Genomic DNA, 27,290 nt, shown 5'->3' with positions numbered 1-27,290 from the left:
CATTGTCTATTCTCTTTGTTGACAAGATTATTTACTTGTTTTTAACTTTTTATGTGCTTTGTATGAAATAAAATGTTTCCTACCACCTAGTAGAACAAATGTATCTACAGTTATAGGATAGGTTACTTCCTGAATGTATCTACAGTTATAGGATAGGTTACATGTGTATGCTTTACTTCCTGAATGTATCTACAGTTATAGGATAGGTTACTTCCTGAATGTATCTACAGTTATAGGATAGGTTACATGTGTATGCTTTACTTCCTGAATGTATCTACAGTTATAGGATAGGTTACTTCCTGAATGTATCTACAGTTATAGGATAGGTTACATGTGCATGCATTACTTCCTGAATGTTTGGATTGGAAGGAAGTTTAACTAGAGATAAGTGATCATATTTGGTATTTTATAAGGATCCCCATTAGCTGTTGCAAAAGCAGTAGCTACTCTTCCTGGGGTCCACACAAAACATGAAACATGACATAATACAGAACATCAACAGACAAGAACAGTTCAAGGACAGAACTACATACATTTAAAAAAAAAAAAGGCACACGTAGCCTACATATCAATGCATACACACAAACTATCGAAGTCAAATAGGGGAGAGGCGTTGTGCCGTGAGGTGTTGCTTTATCTGTTTTTTGAAACCAGGTTTGCTGTTTATTTGAGCAATATGAGATGGAAGGAAGTTCCATGCAATAAGGGCTCTATATAATACTGTTAGCTTTCTTGAATTTGTTCAGGATTTGGGGACTATGAAAAGACCCCTGGTGGCGTGTCTGGTGGGGTAAGTGTGTGTCAGAGCTGTGTGTAAGTTGACTATGCAAACAATTTGGGATTTCCAACACATTGTTTCTTATAAAAACAAGAAGTGATGCAGTCAGTCTCTCCTCAACTCTTAGCCAAGAGAGTCTGGCATACATAGTATTTATATCAGCCTTCTGATTACAATGAAGAGCAAAACGTGCCGCTCTGTTCTGGGCCAGCTGCAGCTTAACTGGGTCTTTCCTTGCAGCACTGCACCACAACACTGGACAATAATCAAGATTTGACAAAACTAGAACTTGCTTTTTGGAGTGTGGTGTCAAAAAAGCAGAGCATCTCTTTATTACGGACAGACCTCTCCCCATCTTTACAACCATTGAATCTATATGTTTACAATCTAAGGTAATGCCAAGTAATTTAGTCTCCTCAACTTGTTCAACAGCCACACCATTCATTACCAGATTCAGCTGAGGTCTAGAACTTAGGGAATGATTTGTACCAAATACAATGCTCTTAGTTTTAGAGATGTTCAGGACCAGGTTATTACTGGCCACCCATTCCAAATCAGACTGCAACTCTTTTTTAAGGGTTTCAGCGACTTCATTAGCTGTGGTTGCTGATGCGTATATGGTTGAATCATTCGCAAACATGGACACACATGCTTTGTTTAATGCCAGGTCATTGGTAAAAATAGAAAAGAGTAGAGGGCCTAGAGAGCTGCCCTGCGGTACACCACACTTTACATGTTTGACATTAGAGACGCTTCCATTTGCGTTCTATTAGATAGATAGCTCTGAATCCACGATATGGCAGAGGTTGAAAAGCCATAAAACACAAGTTTTTTCAACAACAGGTTATGGTCAATAATATCAAAGGCTGCACTGAAATCTAACAGTACCGCTCCCACAATCGTCTTATTATCAATTTCTTTCAACCAATCATCAGTCATTTGTGTCAGTGCAGTACATGTTGAGTGCCCTTCTCTATAAGCATGCTGAAAGTGTAGTGGCTATAGTCAGCTACCATCCTCAGCAGCTTTCCATCTAAGTTGTCAATGCCAGGAGGTTTGTCATTATTGATCGATAACAATAATTTTTCCACCTCTCCCACACTAACTTTATATAATTCAAACTTGCAATGCTTTTCATTCATTCATTATTTTTTATTTTTTTATGCATGAATATGAAGGCTCACTGTTCGTTGTTGGAATTTCATGCCTAAGTTTGACCACTTTGCCAATGAGGTAATCATTAAAATAATTGGCAACATCAAATGGTTTTGTGATGAAAGATGGAGTTGAATTTGTCTTTCTGCCCATAATTTCATTTAAAGCACTAAAGTTTTTTTTTCTTCCATCATTCTTTATATCATTGATCTTGGCTTCATAATATAGTTTCTTCTTCTTTGTGTTGAGTTTAGTCACATCATTTCTCAATTTGCAGTAAATCAGCCAGTCAGATGTGCAGCCAGTCTTATTAGCCACTCCTTTTGCCACATCTCTTTCAACCATACAGTTTTTAAAATCCTCATCAATCCACGGAGCCTTAACAGTTCTAACAGTCAGTTTCTTAACAGGTTTGTGTTTATCAATAATTGGAAAAAGCAATTTCATAAATTCCACAAGTGCAGCGTCTGGATGCTCCTCATCACATCAAACCCACACGTATTTTTAACATCAAAGAGTAAACAAAGAAAGAGAAACAAATATACATTCAGCAGTCCATTAATCAGTTGGTGTGTGTGGCCAGTCTGTTTGTTATGACATTATGACAACAATTGGCAAAAGCACAAACAGATCTGGGACCAGGCTATAGAAGGAGACAACAGATATGGGACCAGGCTATAGAAGGAGACACCAGATCTGGGACCTGGCTATAGAAGGAGACACCAGATCTGGGACCAGGCTTTAGAAGGAGACAACAGATCTGGTACCAGGCTATAGAAGGAGACACCAGATCTGGGACCAGGCTTTAGAAGGAGACACCAGATCTGGGACCAGGCTATAGAAGGAGACACCAGATCTGGGACCAGGTTATAGAAGGAGACACCAGATCTGGGACCAGGCTATAGAAGGAGACACCAGATCTGGGACCAGGCTATAGAAGGAGACACCAGATCTGGGACCAGGTTATAGAAGGAGACACCAGATCTGGGACCAGGCTATAGAAGGAGACACCAGATCTGGGACCAGGTTATAGAAGGAGACAACAGATCTGGGACCAGGCTATAGAAGGAGACAACAGATCTGGGACCAGGTTATAGAAGGAGACACCAGATCTGGGACCAGGCTATAGAAGGAGACACCAGATCTGGGACCAGGTTATAGAAGGAGACAACAGATCTGGGACCAGGCTATAGAAGGAGACACCAGATCTGGGACCAGGCTATAGAAGGAGACACCAGATCTGGGACCTGGCTTTAGAAGGAGACACCAGATCTGGGACCAGGTTATAGAAGGAGACACCAGATCTGGGACCAGGCTATAGAAGGAGACACCAGATCTGGGACCAGGCTATAGAAGGAGACACCAGATCTGGGACCAGGTTATAGAAGGAGACACCAGATCTGGGACCAGGCTATAGAAGGAGACACCAGATCTGGGACCAGGTTATAGAAGGAGACAACAGATCTGGGACCAGGCTATAGAAGGAGACAACAGATCTGGGACCAGGTTATAGAAGGAGACACCAGATCTGGGACCAGGCTATAGAAGGAGACACCAGATCTGGGACCAGGTTATAGAAGGAGACAACATATCTGGGACCAGGCAATAGAAGGAGACACCAGATCTGGGACCAGGTTATAGAAGGAGACACCAGATCTGGGACCAGGCTATAGAAGGAGACACCAGATCTGGGACCAGGTTATAGAAGGAGACAACAGATCTGGGACCAGGCTATAGAAGGAGACAACAGATCTGGGACCAGGCTATGGAAGGAGACAACAGATCTGGGACCAGGCTATAGAAGGAGACACCAGATCTGGGACCAGGCTATAGAAGGAGACAACAGATCTGGGACCAGGCAATAGAAGGAAACACCAGATCTGGGACCAGGCTATAGAAGGAGACAACAGATCTGGGACCAGGCTATAGAAGGAGACAACAGATCTGGGACCAGGCCATAGAAGGAAACACCAGATCTGGGACCAGGTTATAGAAGGAGACACCAGATCTGGGACCAGGCTATAGAAGGAGACAATAGATCTGGGACCAGGTTATATAAGGAGACAACAGATCTGGGACCAGGCTATATAAGGAGACAACAGATCTGGGACCAGGCTATAGAAGGAGACAACAGATCTGGGACCAGGCTATAGAAGGAGACAACAGATCTGGGACCAGGCTATAGAAGGAGACAAGAGATCTGGGACCAGGCTATAGAAGGAGACAACAGATCTGGGACCAGGCTATAGAAGGAGACAACAGATCTGGGACCAGGCTATAGAAGGAGACAATAGATCTGGGACCAGGCTATAGAAGGAGACAACATATCTGGGACCAGGCTTTAGAAGGAGACAACAGATCTGGGACCAGGCTATAGAAGGAGACAACAGATCTGGGACCAGGCTATAGAAGGAGACAACAGATCTGGGACCAGGCTATAGAAGGAGACAATAGATCTGGGACCAGGCTATAGAAGGAGATAACAGATCTGGGACCAGGCTATAGAAGGAGACAACATATCTGGGACCAGGCTTTAGAAGGAGACAACAGATCTGGGACCAGGCTATAGAAGGAGACAATAGATCTGGGACCAGGCTATAGAAGGAGACAACAGATCTGGGACCAGGCTATAGAAGGAGACAACAGATCTGGGACCAGGCTATAGAAGGAGACAACAGATCTGGGACCAGGCTATAGAAGGAGACAACAGATCTGGGACCAGGTTATAGAAGGAGACAACAGATCTGGGACCAGGCTATAGAAGGAGACAATAGATCTGGGACCAGGCTATAGAAGGAGATAACAGATCTGGGACCAGGCTATAGAAGGAGACAACATATCTGGGACCAGGCTTTAGAAGGAGACAACAGATCTGGGACCAGGCTATAGAAGGAGACAATAGATCTGGGACCAGGCTATAGAAGGAGACAACATATCTGGGACCAGGCTTTAGAAGGAGACAACAGATCTGGGACCAGGGGCCTGTTGCACAAAAGTAGAATTAAGACATCCGGGATAAATGACTCAGCTGAGCTCAATGAAGCCAAAACATGTGCGTCCAGGCTTAATTGGTTGCACAAAGACCAAGCCAGGATGAGCAGACACGGATTCATTAAGCCAGGTGAAACCAATCCTGGATAGGTGCGCGCTCACGGCTCACTCAAATAGACCCCGCTACAGATCACAGATTAACTGATTTACCATGGCAACTAGAGCCGCGTACTTTTCCCCGTCGGAAGCACAAATCCTCATGGAGGCATACGAGGAGGTAAAAGATATAATTAAGAAGAAAGGCAACACCGCCACAGTGATAAAGCAAAGAGAAAAAGCGTGGCAAAGTATTGCAGACCGCCTGAATGCGTAAGTAGTGCACAATTACACACTCACCGCTCCGCTGAAACATCACAATTACAATTCAAATATTTAATTCACATCTCCAAAAATGCAGTTGTACTGTAATTATGAAACGGTTAAATTTTTAATTGAAATGCACTGCAGATATGAGTGAAATTGTGTAAAGTAACTCCATCACACTGTATAAAGCTATGATAAATTTTTTGATATTTTTACTGAAAACAAGACAAAAATACCAAGTAATTTTTTGCAGTGTGACTCCATTAAATGTGTGTGTGTGTGTGTGTGTGTGTGTGTGTGTAGATTAAACATGAACGGGCCAAAACGGACATGGCAGCAGGTCAAAATCAAATACAAGAACATTCTGCAGAATGGTATGGTCCCTGACTAATATTTAACAAAGCACAAGCATATATTGTACCCAGAAGGTGCCTGCTCACACATTGTCTGTACTGTTTTAGCAGTGAAAAAGAATACCCACAGACAAGGCACGGGTGGTGGGTCACCAAAGGCTGACCTTACCCCAGCAGAGGACATGGCCTTGGAGCTAAATAAAGGCAGGCCCGTCTTAGAGGGGATCCCTGGGGGGAAAGAGACGAGCATAGGTTCCTCCCAAGATGCCACCCGCTTCATTCAAGGTATGTCCTTCCATCTCTACATGGGATACAACCACATTCATATTGAATCAATTTGGACTGTCTGACTTTGGTTTACCTATTGCCTTGCAGTGTCTGGCAGCACTGTGTTCCTGTTAGAGCCACCAGCACAAGCACCAGACGATGCTGATCCAGTGAGTACTCCATCAAAGGCATACTGTAGGCCTGGCATGTCTTGTCTACTAGCTTCAATATGAATCTGATTAAATGTGATAGGGTGAAGGCCCCAGTGCAGCAGCAACAGCACATGATGGAGACGATGATGAGGAGGAGACCATCTCTCTGGATTCCAGAAGGCATGAGGTATCATGTTAAGACTGTGAAAGTACTATTTACTCTACAATGGTGAGGAGTCCTCATCAAAATCAAAAAATCTAATTTCTTTTACAGGACCCAGATGCTATACAGTGGGAAAACCAGCCTGGCAACATAGTGCGTATTAATAAAAGGACACCACATCCTGCCAAATTCCAGCTGCGCTAATTGTATTGTGTTCACAGAGCTCACAAGCTATCAGAAAGTTGTATGGCAACCACCTCCGGCGCCAAATAGAACTGGCAGACATAGACATTCAGTACAAGAAGAAAAAGATGGAAAATCTTGCACTGGAGTCCGAAATAAAAAAGAGGACAATTAGGAAACTGGACCTTGAAATAAAAAAACTTGAGAGGGAGGTGAGATATGCCTTCAATGTACACTGTATGCTAACTGTAACACAAATGTATTAATCATTATTTTTCTTTCCTCCCCCAGCTCCAAGAAGATGACACAGCTCAAAATAAAAAATTAGGTATATTCTCGTAAAGTCAAGTGAGCCATGACATATGAGCTCTTATTGTGAGCACACAGGACGGTGGCATCTTTCTAAGGTTTTTTTTATTTTCCCAGCAATCAGTACAACCAAGTCATCGTTATAAGGCATCGCCCTCTTTTGCCCACCCCCCCAGCACCAGGTGTGGCCACTAGCCTATATGAAGGCCCAAAATTGTGTGTTCCTTTCTGCTCTGACAATGGCATGCCCATTCGTGCGAGATGTGGTGGATGAAGAAGCACTTGTGCTGAGGAGAGCCTTCAGGCGAGAAAGGGTCTTCAGGGACCGGTTGGACCCACTGGCCTTCCCTGATGACCATCTATATGAAAGATACAGGTTTTCTGCAGATGGCATCAGGTATCTATGCAGACTACTGGGTCCCAGGATTAAGCACCGCACTGCACGGAGCCATGCACTGAGTGTGGAGCAAATGGTTTGTGTGGCCTTGCGCTTTTTTGCTAGTGGAGCCTTCCTGTACTCAGTGGGGGATGCAGAACAGCTGAACAAGGCACAATTTGCCGCACAATAAGGAGTGTGTGTCTGGCTATCAAAGCATTAGCAGATGTCTTCATCTCCTTCCCTGGCCACAGAAGACTCTGTGACATCAAAGAGGAGTTCTATAGGATTGCAGGTAAGAGGATCTACAAATTACAGGACAACTGTTAACACATAGTAGGATACTCATTACTTTGTGTGACAGGTTTCCCCAATGTCATTGGTGCAGTGGACTGCACACACATAAGGATAAAAGCCCCCTCAGGTGCCCATGAGGCCGATTTTGTGAATAGGAAATCCTTTCACAGCATTAATGTTCAGGTGAACATAACTTTTTGATATTGTCCATTGACGAACACTCTGCATTGCCAGTGATGTGCATTGATTGGTGTAATATTCCTCATCTTATGATTTCAGATGGTCTGCAATGCTGACTGTGTGATCAGCAATGTTGTGGCAAAATGGCCTGGCTCAGTCCATGACTCCAGAATCTTTCGGGCCTCTGAAATCTATCAGTGCCTATCACAAGGTAAGCCACACAACCCCTATTTATAACCATCATGGCTGTGTCAAGAATATCACTGTGTTTATGAGGTAGTAATGATGAGATTTTGTGTTGACAGGTGAATTCTCTGGTGTGTTGCTGGGAGACAGGGGGTATGGCTGCCAGCCTTTTCTCCTGACACCTTTCACAGACCCCCAGGAAGCACAGCAGGCCTACAACCATGCCCATGCCAGGACCAGGGCCAGAGTTGAAATGACCTTTGGCCTCCTGAAGGCACGCTTTCACTGCCTTCACAAATTAAGGGTCAGCCCTGTTAGGGCATGTGATATTACTGTGGCTTGTGCTGTCCTCCACAATGTGGCCTGCCTGAGGAAGGAGAGGGCCCCCAGAGTGCCACCAGCCATGGACTGGGACAATCCGGCAATCTTCCCTGATGACGACAGTGGTCGGCTGCTGAGGGACCAATATGTGTTGAATTATTTTAGTTAGTATGTGTGCTTTCAATTTTGGTTAAATATGTCCTGCGGTGGCAGAGGAATTTGGTTTTTTTTGGGTTCGTTTTTTGACGAATTTGGCCTCTTATGATGTTTGTGCGGTATACTGTGTGTAATACAAGGCTGCAGGGAGGCTACTGCATCCATTCATTTGTCTGTTCAGTTGATGTGTATGGATTTGTCCTGCATTTATTTTAGTGTGCAGACATGCAGGGTGTGTTATATACAGACCTTTGAATGTGTATGTATCATTTTGTATAATATGCTTGGATTCTGTGCTTTCCATCTTGTAGAGTCACTGTGACTTCAGTTTCGAAAGGAGCTGATGGTTTACCTGCTTTGTTTTGTCCTTATTCAATAAAGGAACATAATGTTACACATTGTGTTTTTATATTCATATGGAATGTGTATTTGTTTATATGACAGAGTACTAGGGCCACACTGAAGAAAAAGGATAAAGTCATAAATTTATGAGGCTGGTTCTTTCTGCAGAAAAGCTACATATTGTTTTTACAGTTTTGATACTTATGACAATGTGATACTTAATATTCTGGCACATCAGCATGTCTTTGTTTATGAAACCATACTGAAGTACAATTTCACGAAATGCCCCACATCTGTCATTTTAACAACTGTCCTCCTTTAAAACAACTGGTTACAATATTATGACTTGTGTTTTTTCCCCCTCTGTGGCCCTAATATTCTATCATTTTATATATAGCCTTATAGTCTATGGGAAACTGTAAATTATCTAATGATAGCAACATCATCTAAAAATCATTTTTTATCCAAAATCATTGAAATTAATGATCACAAACGTTTAAATAATAACAGTGGGTCTAGTTATATGTGATAACAATGTATAGTGAGCAGTGAAATAACTATTGGTTTCCATTTGTGGTGACTGCTGACTGACATTAGGGATGAGATTAAATAGATCCTGGAATTTAGCCTGGTCTGGAGCAGGCTAGCTCCACAGAATAAATCTCCATGGTAATTTATACCATAACATATCCTCCTGCCCCCTATCCATCTTTAGTGCAACCGGATTACGGATCAATTGAGCCAGGATCACCAAGATATCCTGGCTTAATCCCTTATCCTAGTTTTGTGCAACAGGCCCCAGGCTATAGAAGGAGACAACAGATCTGGGACCAGGCTTTAGAAGGAGACAACAGATCTGGGAACCAGGCTATAGAAGGAGACAACAGATCTGGGACCAGGCTATAGAAGGAGACAACAGATCTGGGACCAGGCTATAGAAGGAGACAACATATCTGGGACCAGGCTATAGAAGGAGACAACAGATCTGGGACCAGGCTATAGAAGGAGACAACAGATATGGGACCAGGCTATAGAAGGAGACAACAGATCTGGGACCAGGCTATAGAAGGAGACAACAGATCTGGGACCAGGCTAGATCCTATGGCCTCAAATGTAGATGTACTGTAGAAATGGGAAGGTTCTAATGGAACTGTGAAGGTGTTCTAATGGAACTGTGAAGGTGTTCTAATGGAACTGTGAAGGTGTTCTAATGGAACTGTGAAGGTGTTCTAACGGAACTGTGAAGGTGTTCTAATGGAACTGTGAAGGTGTTCTAATGGAACTGTGAAGGTGTTCTAACGGAACTGTGAAGGTGTTCTAATGGAACTGTGAAGGTGTTCTAATGGAACTGTGAAGGTGTTCTAATGGAACTGTGAAGGTGTTCTAATGGAACTGTGAAGGTGTTCTAACGGAACTGTGAAGGTGTTCTAACGGAACTGTGAAGGTGTTCTAACGGAACTGTGAAGGTGTTCTGATGGAACTGTGAAGGTGTTCTAACGGAACTGTGAAGGTGTTCTAATGGAACTGTGAAGGTGTTCTAATGGAACTGTGAAGGTGTTCTAACGGAACTGTGAAGGTGTTCTAATGGAACTGTGAAGGTGTTCTAATGGAACTGTGAAGGTGTTCTAACGGAACTGTGAAGGTGTTCTAACGGAACTGTGAAGGTGTTCTAATGGAACTGTGAAGGTGTTCTAATGGAACTGTGAAGGGTAATACAACTCTTTAAACCAACAGCACAATGTGCCTTGTTTGCTCTTAGTCGATCTGAAACAGAGTTTCTGTTGTACTTTGAGGGATATTTGTATTCAAATAGATCAAACTTGTTGTATAATTTAGTTTTCTTCCAGTTTATAACACAGAATGAATATCTGTCATTAACCAGGTTTCCATCCAACCTTTTTAAGGTTCTGAATTTCAAATCAAACTTTGTCACGTGTGCCGAATACAAGTGTAGACCTTACCGTGAAATGCTTACTTTACAAGCCCTTAACTCTTCTTGAACTGCACTGTTTAAGAAAATATTTACCAAATAAACACAAAAAAAAGTAAATAGTCCAGTGGCCATTTTATTAATTGTCCAGCAGTCTTATGGCTTGGGGGTAGAAGCTGTTAAGGAGCCTTTTGGTCCTACGTAGGTTTGGTGCTCCGGTACCACTTGCCGTGCGGTAGCAGAAAAAAAAACTGTCTATGACTTGGGTGACTGGAGTCTGACAATTTTATCGCTTTCCTCTGACACCACCTAGTATATAGGTCCTGGATGGCAGGAAGCTTGGCCCCAGTGATGTACTGGGCCGTACGCACTACCTTCTGTAGCGCCTTACTGTTAGATGGCAAGCAGTTGCCATACCAGGCGGTGAAGCAACCGGGCAGGGTGCTCTTGATGGTGCAGCTGTAGAACTTTGAGGATCTGGGGACCCATGCCAAATCTTTTCAGTCTCCTGAGGGGGAAATAGGTTATGTTGAGCCCTCTTCACGATTGTCTTATTGTGTTTGGACCATGATAGTTTGTTGGTGATGTGGACACCAAGGAACTTGAAACTCTCGACCCGCTCCACTACAGCCCCATTGATGTTAATGGGGGCCTGTTCGGCCCGCCTTTTCCTGTAGTCCACGATCAGCTCCTTAGTCTTGCTCACATTGAGGGAGAGGTTGCTGTCCTGGCACCACACTGACAGAATTTACTTGTGAAAATGTGCTGGAGCAAGAAAAGTATGAAGGCGAAGAAAAACAAACAAATGCCAAAAACCATCTGACATTATGTAAAAATGTATGACGTTTATTCCAGATGTTACTGTCAGTCCCTGTTACAAAACAATTTAGGCTTTCTAGAATCATTGTCTTTTTCTTTTTTTTTTTACAGACAAACTGGTTAACTGAGGCGTACACACAGGCATCAACTTGTTTATTGGATACGTTCACATTGAATGAGTTAGCTTAGCACTGGCCCAGTAAGTGGGTGGTTGAAAACTTTATCAAAAACAGCAACCACAGAATAAGTCAAACTTTCCCTTTTCCCCCACTAAAACAGTGTTTGACATAATATCCCTGAAAAAACAAACACTTGTCAACATGCCATACAGACACAATTGATGGGTTTAAAGACGCAGTCCTATTCGGATCAATTTGCTAATAATTGCTATTTGTTTGATCAATGAGCTCTGATCTTTTGCCAATAGAAATTGGACTGCCTGTGTAAAACACAGCCCATGTTCCAGTCTGTATTGTAAACAGTAGATCCACTGTAGATTATTTCACATTGATATCACAGTAGCAGGGGGTTTAGAACCCATCACACCTACTCCATACCAGCTCCCCTCTATAGTGCACTATTTAGGCTCTGGGTCAAAAAGGTGCGCACTATTTATACTACTTAAGCTCTCCGCAGTCTGCGATGGTGATCCTCTTGGCTGTACGCCCAGAACGGGATCCGAACGCCTCCACTTTCCGGATCACATCCAGTCCCTCGGTCACACTGCCAAACACAACATGTTTGCCATCCAACCTGAGAGAGGAGAATAAATGTTTTTTAAAAAAGAAGAAAAAAAGAAAAGTTTATTATCACTTCCCCCCCCCCCCCGGACTGGGAAAAGAGTCATAATGGTATGGGTAAGTACTGTGTTCATGAAACGTCTCAGCGTTGGAGTTCTGATCTAGGATCAGGCCTCAGTCAATATAATATGTTTTGTTTATGATCTAAAAAAGCCAGAACTGATCCTAAATCAGGAGTTCTACCTCTGAGCCTCTTAATGACTATGAGCTAGAGCTGGACAACATGGAGGGGAAAATCCACAGCACCATAAATTGACTGACTTAACACAATGATAAATAACACGATACATCTATCAACGTACACCTCAGTTACTTTTGGTACGACCTGAATTTCTACTACTTTGAACTTTGTAGTTATCGATTATCTAAATTAGCAGACATATTTCAAACTTCACATTTCTTTAGTATAGGATAATTATTGTACATAATAATATCAGTAAAAATGTTTTCAGTTTATCGTCCCAGCTCTACTATGGGCCATGGTTTGCCCTAGTAAGGTCTGTGTGTGTACGTACCACTCTGTCTTGAACGGTATGTACGTACCACTCTGTCTTGAAAGGTCTGTCTGTCTGTACGTACCACTCTGTCTTGTCGGTGCAGATGAAGAACTGAGAGCCGTTGGTGTTGGGCCCAGCGTTGGCCATTGACAAAATGCCTAAAGGGACAAAGAAACAGCACATTACATTATGTAACTAAGTGATGCTTGTTAGCTGAGACACTGCACAGCTGAAGACAAGCCAAGTTGCATTTGGGTAAAGAGAGTTACTATGACAATATTAAGTTAATCGATCTAAAACAGGGCTGTTGAATTCCGGTTCTGGTTTTTGCTTCTACCTGGTAGTTAATACCACACCCCCAGTCCCAGGTCTGAATCAGTCCCTGATTAGAAGGAGAGAATGAAAACCAGAAGTGGCCCTCCAGGATCAGGATTGAACAGCCCTGATCTAAAAACATCAACAAGAGGCACTGCTTAATTAGCCATCATCGAAAAGTAACATTTGGTCAATTGATTCCTTATGGCTGTGTTAACCCGAGACAATTCATCATTCCTGCTAGACCACATTGGGTCCATTATGCTGTTAAGCTCTCATTGAAATATGGGCAGTGCAATCCTGCCACCTAGGGGTTGAGAGGAAACAACTTCAAACATTTTTGTGCACACTATTTACCAAAAAGGGGAATTAATAATTACCAGGTCCTGTGTGCTTCAGCTTGAAGTTCTCATCTTCGAATTTGGTTCCATAGATCGATTTCCCTCCGGTTCCATTGTGATTAGTAAAGTCTCCTCCCTATAGATGAATAGAGACACATTTAGAGGGGGTCGAGAACAGGACTGTGAAAGACAGAGGTCATGCTTTACCCCTGTGTGAGACAGAGAGAGACAGACAGAGAGAGACAGACACACAGACAGAGAGACACAGACACACAGAGAGAGAGACACAGACACACAGAGAGAGACACAGAGAGAGACACAGAGAGAGACACAGAGAGAGACAGACAGAGACAGACAGACAGACAGACAGACAGACAGACAGACAGACAGACAGACAGACAGACAGACACAGAGAGAGAGAGACACAGAGAGAGACAGACAGAGAGAGACAGACAGAGAGAGACAGACAGACAGAGACAGACAGACAGACAGGTCATGCTTTACCCCAATAAATGACATAACCCTTAACAGTCATTAGGCCTACCTACCTGGCACATGAACTGAGGGATGACTCTGTGGAAGACGGACCCTTTGTAGCCAAAGCCATTTTCTCCTGTGCACAGGACTCTGAAGTTCTCTGAGGGACAAAAACAAAAAAAGGTTTTGTTTACCCATCACAACAGGACGTAGTCTATGAATACAAAGTATGATGTCACATTATTGAATTTTGAATCGTCCCCCCCCCCCCACTATACCTGCTGTTTTTGGCACCACATCAGCATTCAGCTGCAAAAAAAAAAATAGCATTGGTTATGATATAGTCTAGTCTGTTGTGATATAGTCTAGTCCGTTGTGATATAGTCCGTTGTGATATAGTCCGTTGTGATATAGTCCGTTGTATGCAGCGTTAATACAATAGACCTACAGTAAGGTTGCAGAGCTGGCATGTTAATTCATTGTGTTTTAACTCTGAGTGTTTTTCCACGTTGGTTACAAGTTGCAGCATGTTGTCAAAGTAGCCTACTCCAGTCCTAGTGCACCTCATGATACCAATGGACAGGCTACCCGTTATCTCTAAAGCCGAGCCCTAAACAATCAGAAAGCACATTTGTATAGCTACGCAACTCCCGGATCAAGTTCCTGGTCAATAGCTGAACTCACCTCGAAGGTTACTCTCCCGAGGGACTGGTTGTCTGCAGCAATGTCAAAGTAGACAACCGGATTAGTGGCTGCCGGGCCAGCAGAATACATCCGGGCGGCGGTAAACGCCAACGAACATCCTGAAATGAGCTTTATCCGACTCGATAAAGCGTTAAGTAGCATTTCAACGCAACGTGTTAACACAAAATTCACTTGAGATGGAGTGAACTTTCACGCAAGGCACTTACATACACAGCTGACGGCAAAGAGGAAGTCCAGAAGAATATCAAGGGCAGTGTGGTGTTTAAAGGAATCAGCATTTCGCTGTGCTGCGCATTTGTGTTCTCTGGCAATCAGGGCTGTGCTGCGAGTATAGATAGGCACCTGCATACTTGGAGTGTGTCGGGAAAGTGGCCGTTACAAAGTAAGTGGGTGGATCAACAGCGACAGGTGTCACATCAGAGCTCCATTATTGGTTAGACCGGGCATAGCTAGGTGCATTGGGGGTCAGCTTAATGTTTACATAGCAGGTTAAGAGAACTAACGTAGCAGGTTAGGTGAATGAGGTTAAGGTTAGGAAAAGGATTAGGCTTAGCTAAAATGCCAGTTGTCAACACTTGACTCGTCGTGCAGCCCAATCAGCCACGCAAAACGGTCTTGAGTGGAAAAACATCTGCCCAATTAGCTGTTTCGCTTTCCATACATCCACTTCTGGTGAGCCTCCCACTTCTGTTGATCCTCCCACTTCTGTTGATCCTTCCACTTCTGTTGATCCTCCCACTTCTGTTGATCCTCCCACTTCTGTTGAGCCTCCCACTTCTGTTGATCCTCCCACTTCTGTTGATCCTCCCACTTCTGTTGATCCTTCCACTTCTGTTGATCCTCCCACTTCTGTTGATCCTCCCACTTCTGTTGAGCCTCCCACTTCTGTTGATCCTCCCACTTCTGTTGATCCTCCCACTTCTGTTGATCCTCCCACTTCTGTTGAGCCTCCTACTTCTGTTGATCCTCCCACTTCTGTTGATCCTCCCACTTCTGTTGATCCTCCCACTTCTGTTGAGCCTCCTACTTCTGTTGATCCTCCCACTTCTGTTGAGCCTCCCACTTCTGTTGATCCTCCCACTTCTGTTGAGCCTCCCACTTCTGTTGAGCCTCCCACTTCTGTTGATCCTCCCACTTCTGTTGAGCCTCCCACTTCTGTTGAGCCTCCCACTTCTGTTGATCCTCCCACTTCTGTTGAGCCTCCCACTTCTGTTGATCCGTCCACTTCTGTTGATCCTCCCACTTCTGTTGAGCCTCCCACTTCTGTTGATCCTCCCACTTTCAGGCACGCTCCATGTGTGCAGTGACCCACGACTTTGTGCTGCTCATTAAAGTTTGTCACGTGCACAAATACAGTGAAATGTCTTTCTTGCAAGCTCTTTCCCAACAATGACTCAATATCCGTAGTACTATAAAATAAAGTAAAACAAAAACACACAAGAAATAGACATTTGAAGAACACGAGAAAGCTATATTACATGTGTGTCTATGGAGATTGCATGGCTCTGTGCTCGATGTTATACACCTGTCAGCAACGGGTGTGGCTGAAATAGCCGAATCCACTAATTTGAAGGTGAGTCCACATACTTCTGTATATACAGTATAATGTACAATCGTGGCCAAAAGTTTTGAGAATGACACACATATTAATTTCCACAAAGTTTGCTGCTTCAGTGTCTTTAGATATTTTTGTCAGATGTTACTATGGAATACTGAAGTATAATTACAAGCATTTCATAAGTGTCAAAGGCTTTTATTGACAATTACATGAAGTTGATGCAAAGAGTCAATATTTGCAGTGTTGACCCTTCGTTTTCAAGACCTCTAGAATCCGCCCTGGCATGCTGTCAATTAACTTCTGGGCCACATCCTGACTGATGGCAGCCCAGTCTTGCATAATCAATGCTTGGAGTTTGTCAGAATTTGTGGGGTTTTTGTTTGTCCAGCCGCCTCTTGAGGATTGACCACAAGTTCCCAATGGGATTAAGGTCTGGGGAGTTTCCTGGCCATGGACCCACAATATCGATGTTTTGTTCCCCGAGCCACTTTGTTATCACTTTTGCCTTATTGCAAGGTGCTCCATCATGCTGGAAAAGGCATTGTTCGTCACCAAACTGTTCCTGGATGGTTGGGAGAAGTTTCTCTCGGAGGATGTGTTGGTACCATTCTTTATTCATGGCTTTTCTTAGACAAAACCCTCCCAACCCCACACATGAATGGTCTCAGGATGCTTTACTGTTGGCATGACAGAGGACTGATGGTAGCGCTCACCTTGTCTTCTCCGGACAAGCTTTTTTCCGGATGCCCCAAACAATCGGAAAGGGGATTCATCAGAGAAAATGTCTTTAACCCAGTCCTCAGCAGTCCAATCCCTGTACCTTTTTTTTTTGTTGTTGTTGAAATTTTACCCCCTTTTTCTCCCCAATTGCGTGGTATCCAATTGTTAGTAATTACTATCTTGTCTCATCGCTACTCCCGTACGGGCTCGGGAGAGACAAAGGTCGAGAGCCATGCGTCCTCCGAAACGCAACCCAACCAAGCCGCACTGCTTAACACATCGCGCCCCCAACCCGGAAGCCAGCCGCACACAATGTGTCGGAGGAAACACCGTGCACCTGGCGACCTGGTTAGCGTGCACTGTGCCCGGTCCGCTACAGGAGTCGCTGGTGCGCGATGGGACAAGGATATCCCTACCGGCCAAACCCTCCCTAACCCGGACGACACTAGGCCAATTGTGCCTAGCCCCACGGACCTCCCGGTCGCGACATAGCCTGGGCGCGAACCCAGAATCTCTGGTGGCACAGCTAGCGCTGCGATGCAGTGCTCTAGACCACTGCGCCACCCGGGAGGCCCCAATCCCTGTACCTTTTGTAGAATATCAGTCTGATGTCAGCTGGTCCTTTTGTGGCATGGCTGAAATGCAGTGGAAATGTTTTTTGGGGGGATTCAGTTAATTTGCATAGCAAAGAGGGACTTTGCAATTAATTGCAATTCATCTGATCACTCTTCATAACATTCTGGAGTATATGCAAATTGCCATCATACAAACTGAGGCAGCAGACTTTGTGAAAAGTAATATTTGTGTCATTCTCAAAACTTTTGGCCACGACTGTACAGGGACTGTAAGCACGTCGCATGTTCTGAATTCTGTCGCTGTACATTTCAAAAGTGCTGAACAAATAGTTATATTGACTGTGTCCGTCGTCGCTCGCTCATTAATGTCTTAATCGAAATTACGGATTGCCTCCTATCCGCTTGTCGTCCCCTTATTCCATAGTTTGTACATCTCAATTGTCAGTAGAAACCTCATTTGTTTAAGCAAGTCAGCCATATCAGCAGTAAATGAGGCTGAATGAACTGTTTCGCTGCCAGACAAGGCTCCGCTGATAGCCAGGTGTAGCAGTGGTAAGGTGTTGGGACTGCTGTTGGGACAGCTTTATGTCGGCCCTAACAGTTTGTGGGCACCGTTTGTCACCGTTACAGTGCAATTAATGTATTGTTTAGTGTTGTGTAGTGGCTTTGCTGGCATGCATCCCACAATCATTTTTATTTTCCCCACCAAGATGTATATGCTAAAATCGCCACTGTACATACTATATACATTTTACAGGCACAGTCTATTTTACAACAGTTATATTTTGTTTGTTTTTACTCCTGTCCTTCTGATGTCCATCCAGTTTCATTTCTATTGGCCATATATTTTTAACTGTGCTGTTTCACAAAAGTTCTGAACCTATATACATTTTACAGACACAGTATATTTTACATTTGTTATCTTGTTGTTATTAGTCCCAACCTTCAGCTCCATTCAACCCCTCCCATCTATCTCTTAACACCATCCATATTGGATTTCTATTTGCCATATATTTTTCAACTGTGCTGTGATGTTTCACAAAAGTACTGAACCTTTCTATTCTCATAGTTTCTACAGATTGTAAATTAAAGATATATTGATTGATTGACTATGACTTTTCAAATCACCCAGTATTGCTATCTGCAGAGTTAGCTCCAAGTAAATGTTGCAATTCTTCAGTCATTCCTGGACCTGTGACCAAAAACAAGCTACATATGGACAGTACCGAAATGAATTATCATCAGAGTTAATATTTAACAAAATAATTAACATTACATTATCTATATATTTCTTTTAAAATCAACTAGACATACAGGTAACTGCCAAAATAAAGGAAACACGTGAGTAAATGAGGGATACAAAGTATATTGAACGCAGGTGCTTCCGCACAGGTGAGGTTCCTGAGGTGATTAAGCAATTAACATCCCATCATGCTTAGGGTCACGTATAAAAATGCTGGGCAGGCCATTATTTTGGCTAGCATGGCAATGCCCCCCCCCATCCACTTTATGTTGTCGGTTTGGCAGTTACATCTACCTACTCACATCCTGGATCCTCCTGACTACTCAGGTATATGAAACAAGTATCATCAGAGTTAATATTTATCAAATAATTAACATTACATTATCTATATATTTATTTTAAAATCAAATAGACATACAGGTAACTGTATGGGTCCTCCTGGTATATGGTATAGAGAGCTAGAGTGGGCCTCAGCCTCAACTCTGTTTATAATCCAGAAAAATAATTGACGACAAGAAAACAATGGCATACAGATATCATCTGAATACATATTTATTAGATAAATATTAGCTTGTCACATCATCTAACTACATACAATAATTCTGCAAGACTAAAAATCACAATTAGTTCCTTTTATTTTTTCTGACCAGTTTTTTTAGAATATGAAATGATTGTACATCCAATGTACAAACATAGAGACAAAATGGCCACATTTTCACCTTAGCTTGTACCATTTAGATTTCATTCAAAACAACATGCCCAAACTATGGATTTGGTTACAATCTGTTTGGGTTTGGACCCCCTTTTCACCCCTCCCCCGGTATTTTCCTCAATATCATTATTTTTTCTTTACAGTTGTAGCACCTCAGATACTCAGGTGATAGACTAGTACACGTAGGCTAAGTATGAACAATGTAGGTCAAACATATCTGTCCCAGTCCCCCTTAAGTAACAAAAGAGGTCAAAGTAAATTACAGAGAAGGGTCACCCCAAAAAAAATGCCAAGAAGAGATTTTTTTCCACAGACCAGCCTAACTAACAAGTTTTCATTTTCCATAAAGTCAGGCCTTCTTCCAATTGTAGAGATTGAAAGCTTCTTCATATTCTGAATAAAACGATGCACATTCCCCCCGGGGGAAAATGAATACATTTCTGTTCACAAGTGTCTCTATTCATTTCCATTGTGTACAGGGTTATCCTAGGGCCAACAGACGACCACTATAGCAGTGACCCATGCAGGTCCTTCCTAAGCCTAAATGGGTGGTGCACCGCCTCTGTTTTTTGTTGTGTGTTTTTCCTTTTTTAGAAACTGTATTTCCCACAGAAACACTATACTTTCAGATGATGGTTACAGATTTAGGTTTGCCCTCGACACAAACCCTGTTCATATGTAAATATGGCAAAATGTGAAATGATAGCTATGTATCTCCTAGCTCTGGTCCAGTGCGTTACACGTGACGTAACACCACCCCCCCCCCCAGGGGACCAGAGATAAGTATCGCCATGGGAACGATCAAGTTTGGGTTTCAATTCAGATATCAATTAAAAAGAAAAGTTGATGTTGGCAGTCCTTTGTCAAGAAGATTGATCAATTGATTTCATGATTTAAGTGACAGGCTTTACATTAGTATCCGCTATTCTATCGACATATCTCTTGTACTGTAACAAAAACTATTTCTAGAGCAATAATGAAGTTTAAAATGTTAGGTTTACAATAACCAGGATGTTTTTAATCAGTACATTGCTACAGTTAAATGAAATTATATGTCTAAATTTACATTTAAAATAAAATAAAAACAATACAAAATAATTTACCCCCCCCTCCAAAAAAAACAGAATTTAAAATGGAAAACAAAATGTAAATGGTCTTTAAGCTTTAAAAAAAAAAAAAGCCACATGTTCAATAACAAAAATAAAAACAATATCAAACATTTCTTTAACATAAGGCTGTGGTATCTTTAAAATACCACTTGTATATTGACAATAATTAGCAACAATTATGATATTCACATAGTTCTCTGATAACATTGAAAGATAGTGGATAGCTCCCACAGTTTTTGTGAATCATTATTGTCCATTCTTACCTAAAAATGTGAATGTTAGTTCTCGAAATATACGACTTCTATATGAATTTTACTCTACAACATTTGAGCACAAAAGAAGATCTGTGAATATTGCTTTATCACACTTGATACATTATATTTCAATTTGTATCTAAAAAAAAAAGGCCTGACTAGTCTATTATGAATGACACCAATGATGTTGGGAAGTTGGGAGACAGAGAGAAGCTACGTCCCAAAACGGAGCGTATTTGGGACACTGCCTACGACAGGAAGAGAAGCTACAGTACAGTTTTTGTCTAGGAACGTAGTGGATTCTAAATGGGTCCACTGGGTTTGTTATGAAGGATCACACAGAGAGATCTGTTAAAGTGGATGGACCACACAGAGAGATATCTGTTAAAGTGGATGGACCACCACACAGAGAGATATCTGTTAAAGTGGATGGACCACACAGAGATCTGTTAAAGTGGATGGACCACACAGAGATCTGTTAAAGTGGATGGACCACACAGAGAGATCTGTTAAAGTGGACGGACCACCACACAGAGATCTGTTAAAGTGGATGGACCACACAGAGAGATCTGTTAAAGTGGATGGACCACCACACAGAGAGATCTGTTAAAGTGGATGGACCACACAGAGAGATCCTTTAAAGTGGATGGACCACCACACAGAGAGATATGTTAAAGTGGATGGACCACCACACAGAGAGATATCTGTTAAAGTGGATGGACCACACAGAGAGATATCTGTTAAAGTGGATGGACCACACAGAGAGATATCTGTTAAAGTGGATGGACCACCACACAGAAAGATCTGTTAAAGTGGATGGACCACCACACAGAGAGATATCTGTTAAAGTGGACGGACCACACAGAGAGATATCTGTTAAAGTGGATGGACCACACAGAGAGATCTGTTAAAGTGGATGGACCACACAGAGAGATATCTGTTAAAGTGGATGGACCACAGAGAGATATCTGTTAAAGTGGATGGACCACACAGAGAGATCTGTTAAAGTGGATGGACCACACAGAGAGATCTGTTAAAGTGGATGGACCACCACACAGAGAGATCTGTTAAAGTGGATTGACCACCACACAGAGAGATCTGTTAAAGTGGATGGACCACACAGAGAGATCTGTTAAAGTGGATGGACCACACAGAGAGATCTGTTAAAGTGGATGGACCACCACACAGAGAGATCTGTTAAAGTGGATGGACCACACAGAGAGATCTGTTAAAGTGGATGGACCACACAGAGAGATCTGTTAAAGTGGATGGACCACACAGAGAGATCTGTTAAAGTGGATGGACCACACAGAGAGATCTGTTAAAGTGGACGGACCACACAGAGAGATCTGTTAAAGTGGATGGACCACACAGAGAGATCTGTTAAAGTGGATGGACCACACAGAGATATCTGTTAAAGTGGACGGACCACACAGAAAGATCTGTTAAAGTGGATGGACCACACAGAGATATCTGTTAAAGTGGACGGACCACACAGAGAGATCTGTTAAAGTGGATGGACCACACAGAGATATCTGTTAAAGTGGATGGACCACAGAGAGAGAGAGAGAGAGAGAGAGAGAGAGAGAGAGAGAGATCTGCAGTATATAGCTGACAATGAGACATTTGGAGGGGATAGGTTCACCTATGAGAGGAGAGAGAAGACAGTCTGTATTCCCTATGTCGTGCCTTACTTTTGACCAGAGCTCTATGAGTTTCCCTATGGGCCCTGGTCAAAAGTATTGCAGTTTACAGTATATAGTAGTTTTGTTATGATACCAGTGTCGCGATACTAGGAAGCAAAGGGAAACAAAACATGAAGGAGACTCGATGTCTTGACGAAACCAGTCCTAATGATGGAAAAGACAGTCTTGTTACCCAGAGTCACATGTGCTTATTTTCCAAGCTTGTAACACAATATTTTACAAAAGTAGGTTTTAAAGGAAAATCTGGTATCGTAGAATCGCGATACTGGCACCATGGCAACACTACTATATAGGGAATAGGGTGTAATTTGAGACTCCACCACAGTCCGTGTTGGGTTTGTTTTGGGAGGATGAGATCAGTTGGACTTTGACTAATTATGTAAAAGGACAAAGAATGATCAAGATGATACAAAAATATTCACAAATTATATTTACAATATTTTCTTCAAAAAATAATACATTTGCATACTCAACAGCACTCTTGTCATAAAGTGAACTTGAAAACAAATGTGGCATACTTTCAGCAGACGGACAACTTCAACAGTGGTGACTGACGGGTGATCCCGGCTAGTTTTCCTCCATATCTTTGAAATGAAGATTAACTACCAGCACACACACACACACACACACACACACACACACACACACACACACACACACACACACACACACACACACACACACACACACACACACACACACACACACACACACACACACACACACACACACACACACACACACACACACACACACACACACACACACACACACACACACACACACACACACACTCTCTTGCATCCCGATCCCTCTTTGGTTATGATAAGCATTTTCACAATGTTTGATGAAGTCACCATTTCCAGCAACAAAAAAGCTACTAGAAACAAAACAAAAGCCAATTTCAACCCATCATATCAGTGTACTGGGATAACAGTCCCTTCGAATATTACTGTTAAATTAAAGACACACAGAAAGACAGAAAGCGGTGGCAACAGCAACTTTAAAAAGCACACCATACATTTGTCAGCAATGGTACCTTAGTACCCTCAAAAGTAGTGCACTATACAGGGAACAGTGTGCTATTCCAGTCACACACTATATTTACTACTTGGAGAACACCCCCAGACAAGGGCTTGGCACCTAGCACTTTTTTTTTACTAATAACAGAATTCAACAGGGAGAGCTAGAGACACAGCTCTGTAAAATGGGAAGAGGAGCAATACCAGGCGGTGCATGCAGAGAAGATAAGAGAGAATGATAACAGGAGCAACACCAGGCGGTGCATGAAGAGAAGATAAGAGAGAATGATAAGAGGAGCAACACCAGGCGGTGCATGAAGAGAAGAGAAGAGAGAATGATAAGAGGAGCAACACCAGGCGGTGCATGAAGAGAAGAGAGAATGATAAGAGGAGCAACACCAGGCGGTGCATGAAGAGAAGATAAGAGAGAATGATAAGAGGAGCAACACCAGGCGGTGCATGAAGAGAAGAAAGACGGATAAGATAGGAGATCTAACTAGCTTGATATCGGCCTGACAGGATACTCAAATAGTAACCCACAGGGTTGGGGACAATTCAAATTGAAGTCAATCAATTCAGGAAGTGATATGTTGACATAGTTAAATAGCTTCTCCTTTTTCAGCTAATTGAGAAGTCATTGAAAATAGATGCCCTGTTTTAATTATTTAATTGGAATTTTAGTTAACTTCCTGAATTGACTGCCTTCGATTCAAATTGACCCAAACCCTGGTAAACACACATCATTCTCCCACGTCCACTTTCCTTTACCATTGATGACTCTATCAATTAACCAATGAATTGGTGACTCTACTCTGTCCAGGACAATATAGCAACTAGATACAGTAACAGTACAGAAATGCATTTCTCTGATTGGAGAATCTAAATGTCTATGTCGTAGGGTAGACTCTCTCTATTAGAAGAGGTTGATTGCCAGTCCCCCCCCCCCCCACCGTGGCGCCGCCTTCTCCCTCCACTTGGTTTCCTCCATCGCTCTTTTTTTTTTTTCAAAAAAAGGAGGGGAGATTTCTTCCCCCTCCCCCCCAAAAACTTGAACCAAAACGTTTTTTTGTTGTTTTTGTTGTTGAAACTAAAGTGGGAGCTGTTGAACATTCCAAAAAATCTCAAATTTCTCGGAAACGTTTTGGTAATAGTGTTAGAAAAAGCTATTTCACTTTAAATGTGTTTTGTTGTTCCCTTTGAGATGTATGTGTTGTTATATCTTGTGCTTTCACATGATGTGCAGTGGCAGACAGACAAACAGACAAACAGTGATACGTAGTAACCAGTCCCGGGAACAGTAACTGTGACAACGTTTGGAACAACAGGAAGCTGAGACGGCCTTATAAGGTGAAATAATAACGAGGATATTACACACACTGGCCAGATAGTGCAGGACATGTTGTTTTTCAATATTTTTTTTCTCCCTTATATATTTAATGAATTCCTTTTTTTTTTCTCTCTTTAAAAAGGAAACAAAATATGAATAAAAAAAACGCATCAACACTTTCCTAAATGTGAACACAGACACTGGTGGCATACAAAATGAACTGAATATCAGATAGCTGGTATAATCGATGGTCACATGAGGGGCTGCAGCGGGAGGCAGACAAGCAGGGAGGCTGGCGTCACTCACTGCCCTACCCTGTCCTGCTATGTCTTTTTTGAGTTTTAAAACATTGTTCAGTCAGTCTGTCAGCCAGTCAGTCTATCTGTCAGTCAGTCAGTCTGCTGGAGAATCAATGCAAACTGTACAAGAGGAAGAGGAGAAAGGGAGTGCATCTTTGTGTTTGTCAAGTACTGGAGCAGGTCTCAGGTCAGAGGTTATAGGTCCAACTCCAGGCAGTCCTATAAATGTTTTTGTTTTTTATGAACTGATCTAGAATCAGAGTCAGTTGTTTTCGAAGAGCGAGAGAAGGTCATCGTTGCTACTGCTCGGGAGGTCTGGAGGATCCAGGTAAGACAACAAGTCATCTGGGTTAGCCAGCTCTGGAAGGAGCTACAGAGGAAGGGGACCAGAGGAAAAGAACATGCTGGTTAGTAAAGATCCGTATGAGAAGGTTGATCTAACGTTGACATGGAAACGGTGAATGAAAAAACGTCCCAAAAAAACATCTGCACATTTCATTCCAATGTATCTCATCACAAATGTAGGATCTATTCTGGTCCACTTTGAAATATATAAAATCCCAATAAACAATGTCAAAAAAACAACAACACAGAAAACATGTATACTAGTGATGCACTGGTCAGCTGTTTGTTTACCCACCCACCCGCAATACCCACAACCCCCTGCAATACCCACAGCCACCCGCAAAACCCACAGCCACCAGCAAAACCCACACCCACCCGCTATACCCACAGCCACCCGCAATTGCTAATAATCCATTCGCAACTACATGCGAAAATCAAACATTAGGCTACTGTTCTGGCCCTCCCTTCTTTTTTATTTTCAACTCTCCATTTCACAGCTTTTCTCTTATTGAATTAAACTCCGACACAGTCTTTTTTACCTCAGTGGATCCGACGCTAACTTATTTTTTTTTGTGAAAAAAAAGAAGAAGGAAATCACATTGTAGGATTTTTTATGAATTTATTTGCAAATTATGGTGGAAAATAAGTATTTGGTCAATAAGTTTATCTCAATACTTTGTTATATACCCTTTGTTGGCAATGACAGAGGTCAAACGTTTTCTGTAAGTCTTCACAAGGTTTTCACACACCCATGCAGATCTCCACCATCATTTGCAAATAAATTCACAAAAAATCCTACAATGTGATTTTCTGGATTTTTTTTCTCATTTTGTTTGTCATAGTTGAAGTGTACCTATGATGAAAATTACAGGCCTCTCTCATCTTTTTAAGTGGGAGAACTTGCACAATTGGTGGCTGACTAAATACGTTTTTTGCCCCACTGTACATGGCAGGGTCATTACAGTACTGCCTATCTATCTATCTATCTATCTATCTATCTATCTATCTATCTATCTATCTATCTATCTATCTATCTATCTATCTATCTATCTATCTATCTATCTATCTATCTACGTCTCAAATGGCACCCTATTTGCTAAAAAAGTAGTGCACTAAATAGGGAATAGGTTGCCAGTCCTGGTCTAAAGTAGTGCACTATATAGGGAATAGGGTGCCATTTGGGAACGTAACCCATGTGTGTCTAACTTACATCCAAGGAAGGTTCGGGCATATCTGGGAGCCCTCCACCCAGTCCCTCTAAGGGGTCGCCGTGCTGCTGAGGATGATTGTTAGGGCCGGGATGTTGTTGCTGTAGGGGCGGAGCCTGTTGTCGTGACGGCTGAGGAGGCCCACTGTGATGCAACGGCTGTCCCGATTGGCTGCCGGGGTGAGATGGGGCGTGTAAGCTCTGCTGTAACAAGTTGTGGGACTGGTTAGTGTTGGCAGGATGAGGTATCTGAGAAGGGAGGAAGAGAGAGAGAGAGAGAGAGAGAGAGAGAGAGAGAGAGAGAGAGAGAGAGAGAGAGAGAGAGAGAGAGAGAGAGAGAGAGAGAGAGAGAGAGAGAGTAGGAGAGAGAGAAAGTAGGAGTGTGAGAGAGAGTAGGAGAGAGAGAGAGAGAGAGACAGAGACAGAGAGAGAGAGAGAGTAGGAGAGAGAGAGAGACAGAGAAAGAGAGAGACAGAGAGAGAGCGAGAGAGGATAGAGAGAGAGAGAGAGAGAGAGAGAGAGAGAGAGAGAGAGAGAGAGAGAGAGAGAGAGAGAGAGAGAGAGAAAGAAAGAAAGAAAAGGAGAGAGAGAGAGAGAGAGAGGAGAGAGAGAGAGAGACAGAGAGAGAGACAGAGAGAGAGAGAGAGAGAGAGAGACAGAGAGAGAGACAGAGAGAGAGACAGAGAGAGAGACAGAGAGAGAGACACAGAGAGAGAGAGAGAGAGAGAGAGAGAGAGAGAGAGAGACAGAGAGAGAG

At 42.7% G+C, this 27,290-nt stretch overlaps 3 protein-coding genes across 4 annotated transcripts in view; 1 reads left to right on the top strand and 2 right to left on the bottom strand.

Annotated features, from left to right (window-relative positions):
- The first annotated feature begins 4,910 nt into the window (after nucleotides 1-4,910).
- Nucleotides 4,911-8,624, top strand: LOC139569944 (uncharacterized). Its single transcript, XM_071391335.1, has 10 exons — nucleotides 4,911-5,661; nucleotides 5,749-5,925; nucleotides 6,016-6,077; nucleotides 6,160-6,246; nucleotides 6,334-6,375; nucleotides 6,444-6,617; nucleotides 6,697-6,733; nucleotides 6,832-7,385; nucleotides 7,667-7,778; nucleotides 7,873-8,624. The coding sequence occupies exons 1-8, from the start codon at nucleotides 5,598-5,600 to the stop codon at nucleotides 6,858-6,860; spliced, it is 672 nt and encodes a 223-aa protein (XP_071247436.1). The 5' UTR covers nucleotides 4,911-5,597; the 3' UTR covers nucleotides 6,861-7,385; nucleotides 7,667-7,778; nucleotides 7,873-8,624.
- Nucleotides 8,625-11,322: 2,698 nt separating this feature from the next.
- Nucleotides 11,323-14,820, bottom strand: LOC139569943 (peptidyl-prolyl cis-trans isomerase A-like). Its single transcript, XM_071391334.1, has 6 exons — nucleotides 14,436-14,820; nucleotides 14,030-14,060; nucleotides 13,823-13,911; nucleotides 13,314-13,410; nucleotides 12,701-12,776; nucleotides 11,323-12,074 (listed from the first exon to the last, which is right to left on the bottom strand). Exons 1-6 carry the CDS (start codon nucleotides 14,595-14,597, stop codon nucleotides 11,939-11,941), a joined length of 591 nt encoding a protein of 196 aa, XP_071247435.1. The 5' UTR covers nucleotides 14,598-14,820; the 3' UTR covers nucleotides 11,323-11,938.
- A 4,268-nt stretch (nucleotides 14,821-19,088) lies between these two features.
- Nucleotides 19,089-27,290, bottom strand: part of LOC139569942 (zinc finger MIZ domain-containing protein 1-like) — a 286,857-nt gene continuing 278,655 nt past the window's right edge. For both annotated transcript variants that reach the window (XM_071391332.1, XM_071391333.1), the window contains 2 exons: nucleotides 26,537-26,782; nucleotides 19,089-25,351 (listed from right to left, as the gene is read on the bottom strand). In XM_071391332.1, the coding sequence (XP_071247433.1) occupies nucleotides 25,244-25,351; nucleotides 26,537-26,782 (354 nt within the window). In that variant the 3' untranslated portion in view covers nucleotides 19,089-25,243. The remainder of the gene's footprint in view (nucleotides 25,352-26,536; nucleotides 26,783-27,290) is intronic.

This window comes from Salvelinus alpinus, chromosome 3 (assembly GCF_045679555.1).
Source record: "Salvelinus alpinus chromosome 3, SLU_Salpinus.1, whole genome shotgun sequence".
Lineage (NCBI taxonomy): Eukaryota > Metazoa > Chordata > Actinopteri > Salmoniformes > Salmonidae > Salvelinus > Salvelinus alpinus.
The sequence above is the reverse complement of the archived record's forward strand: the minus strand, read 5'-3'. Positions and strand labels throughout refer to the sequence as shown.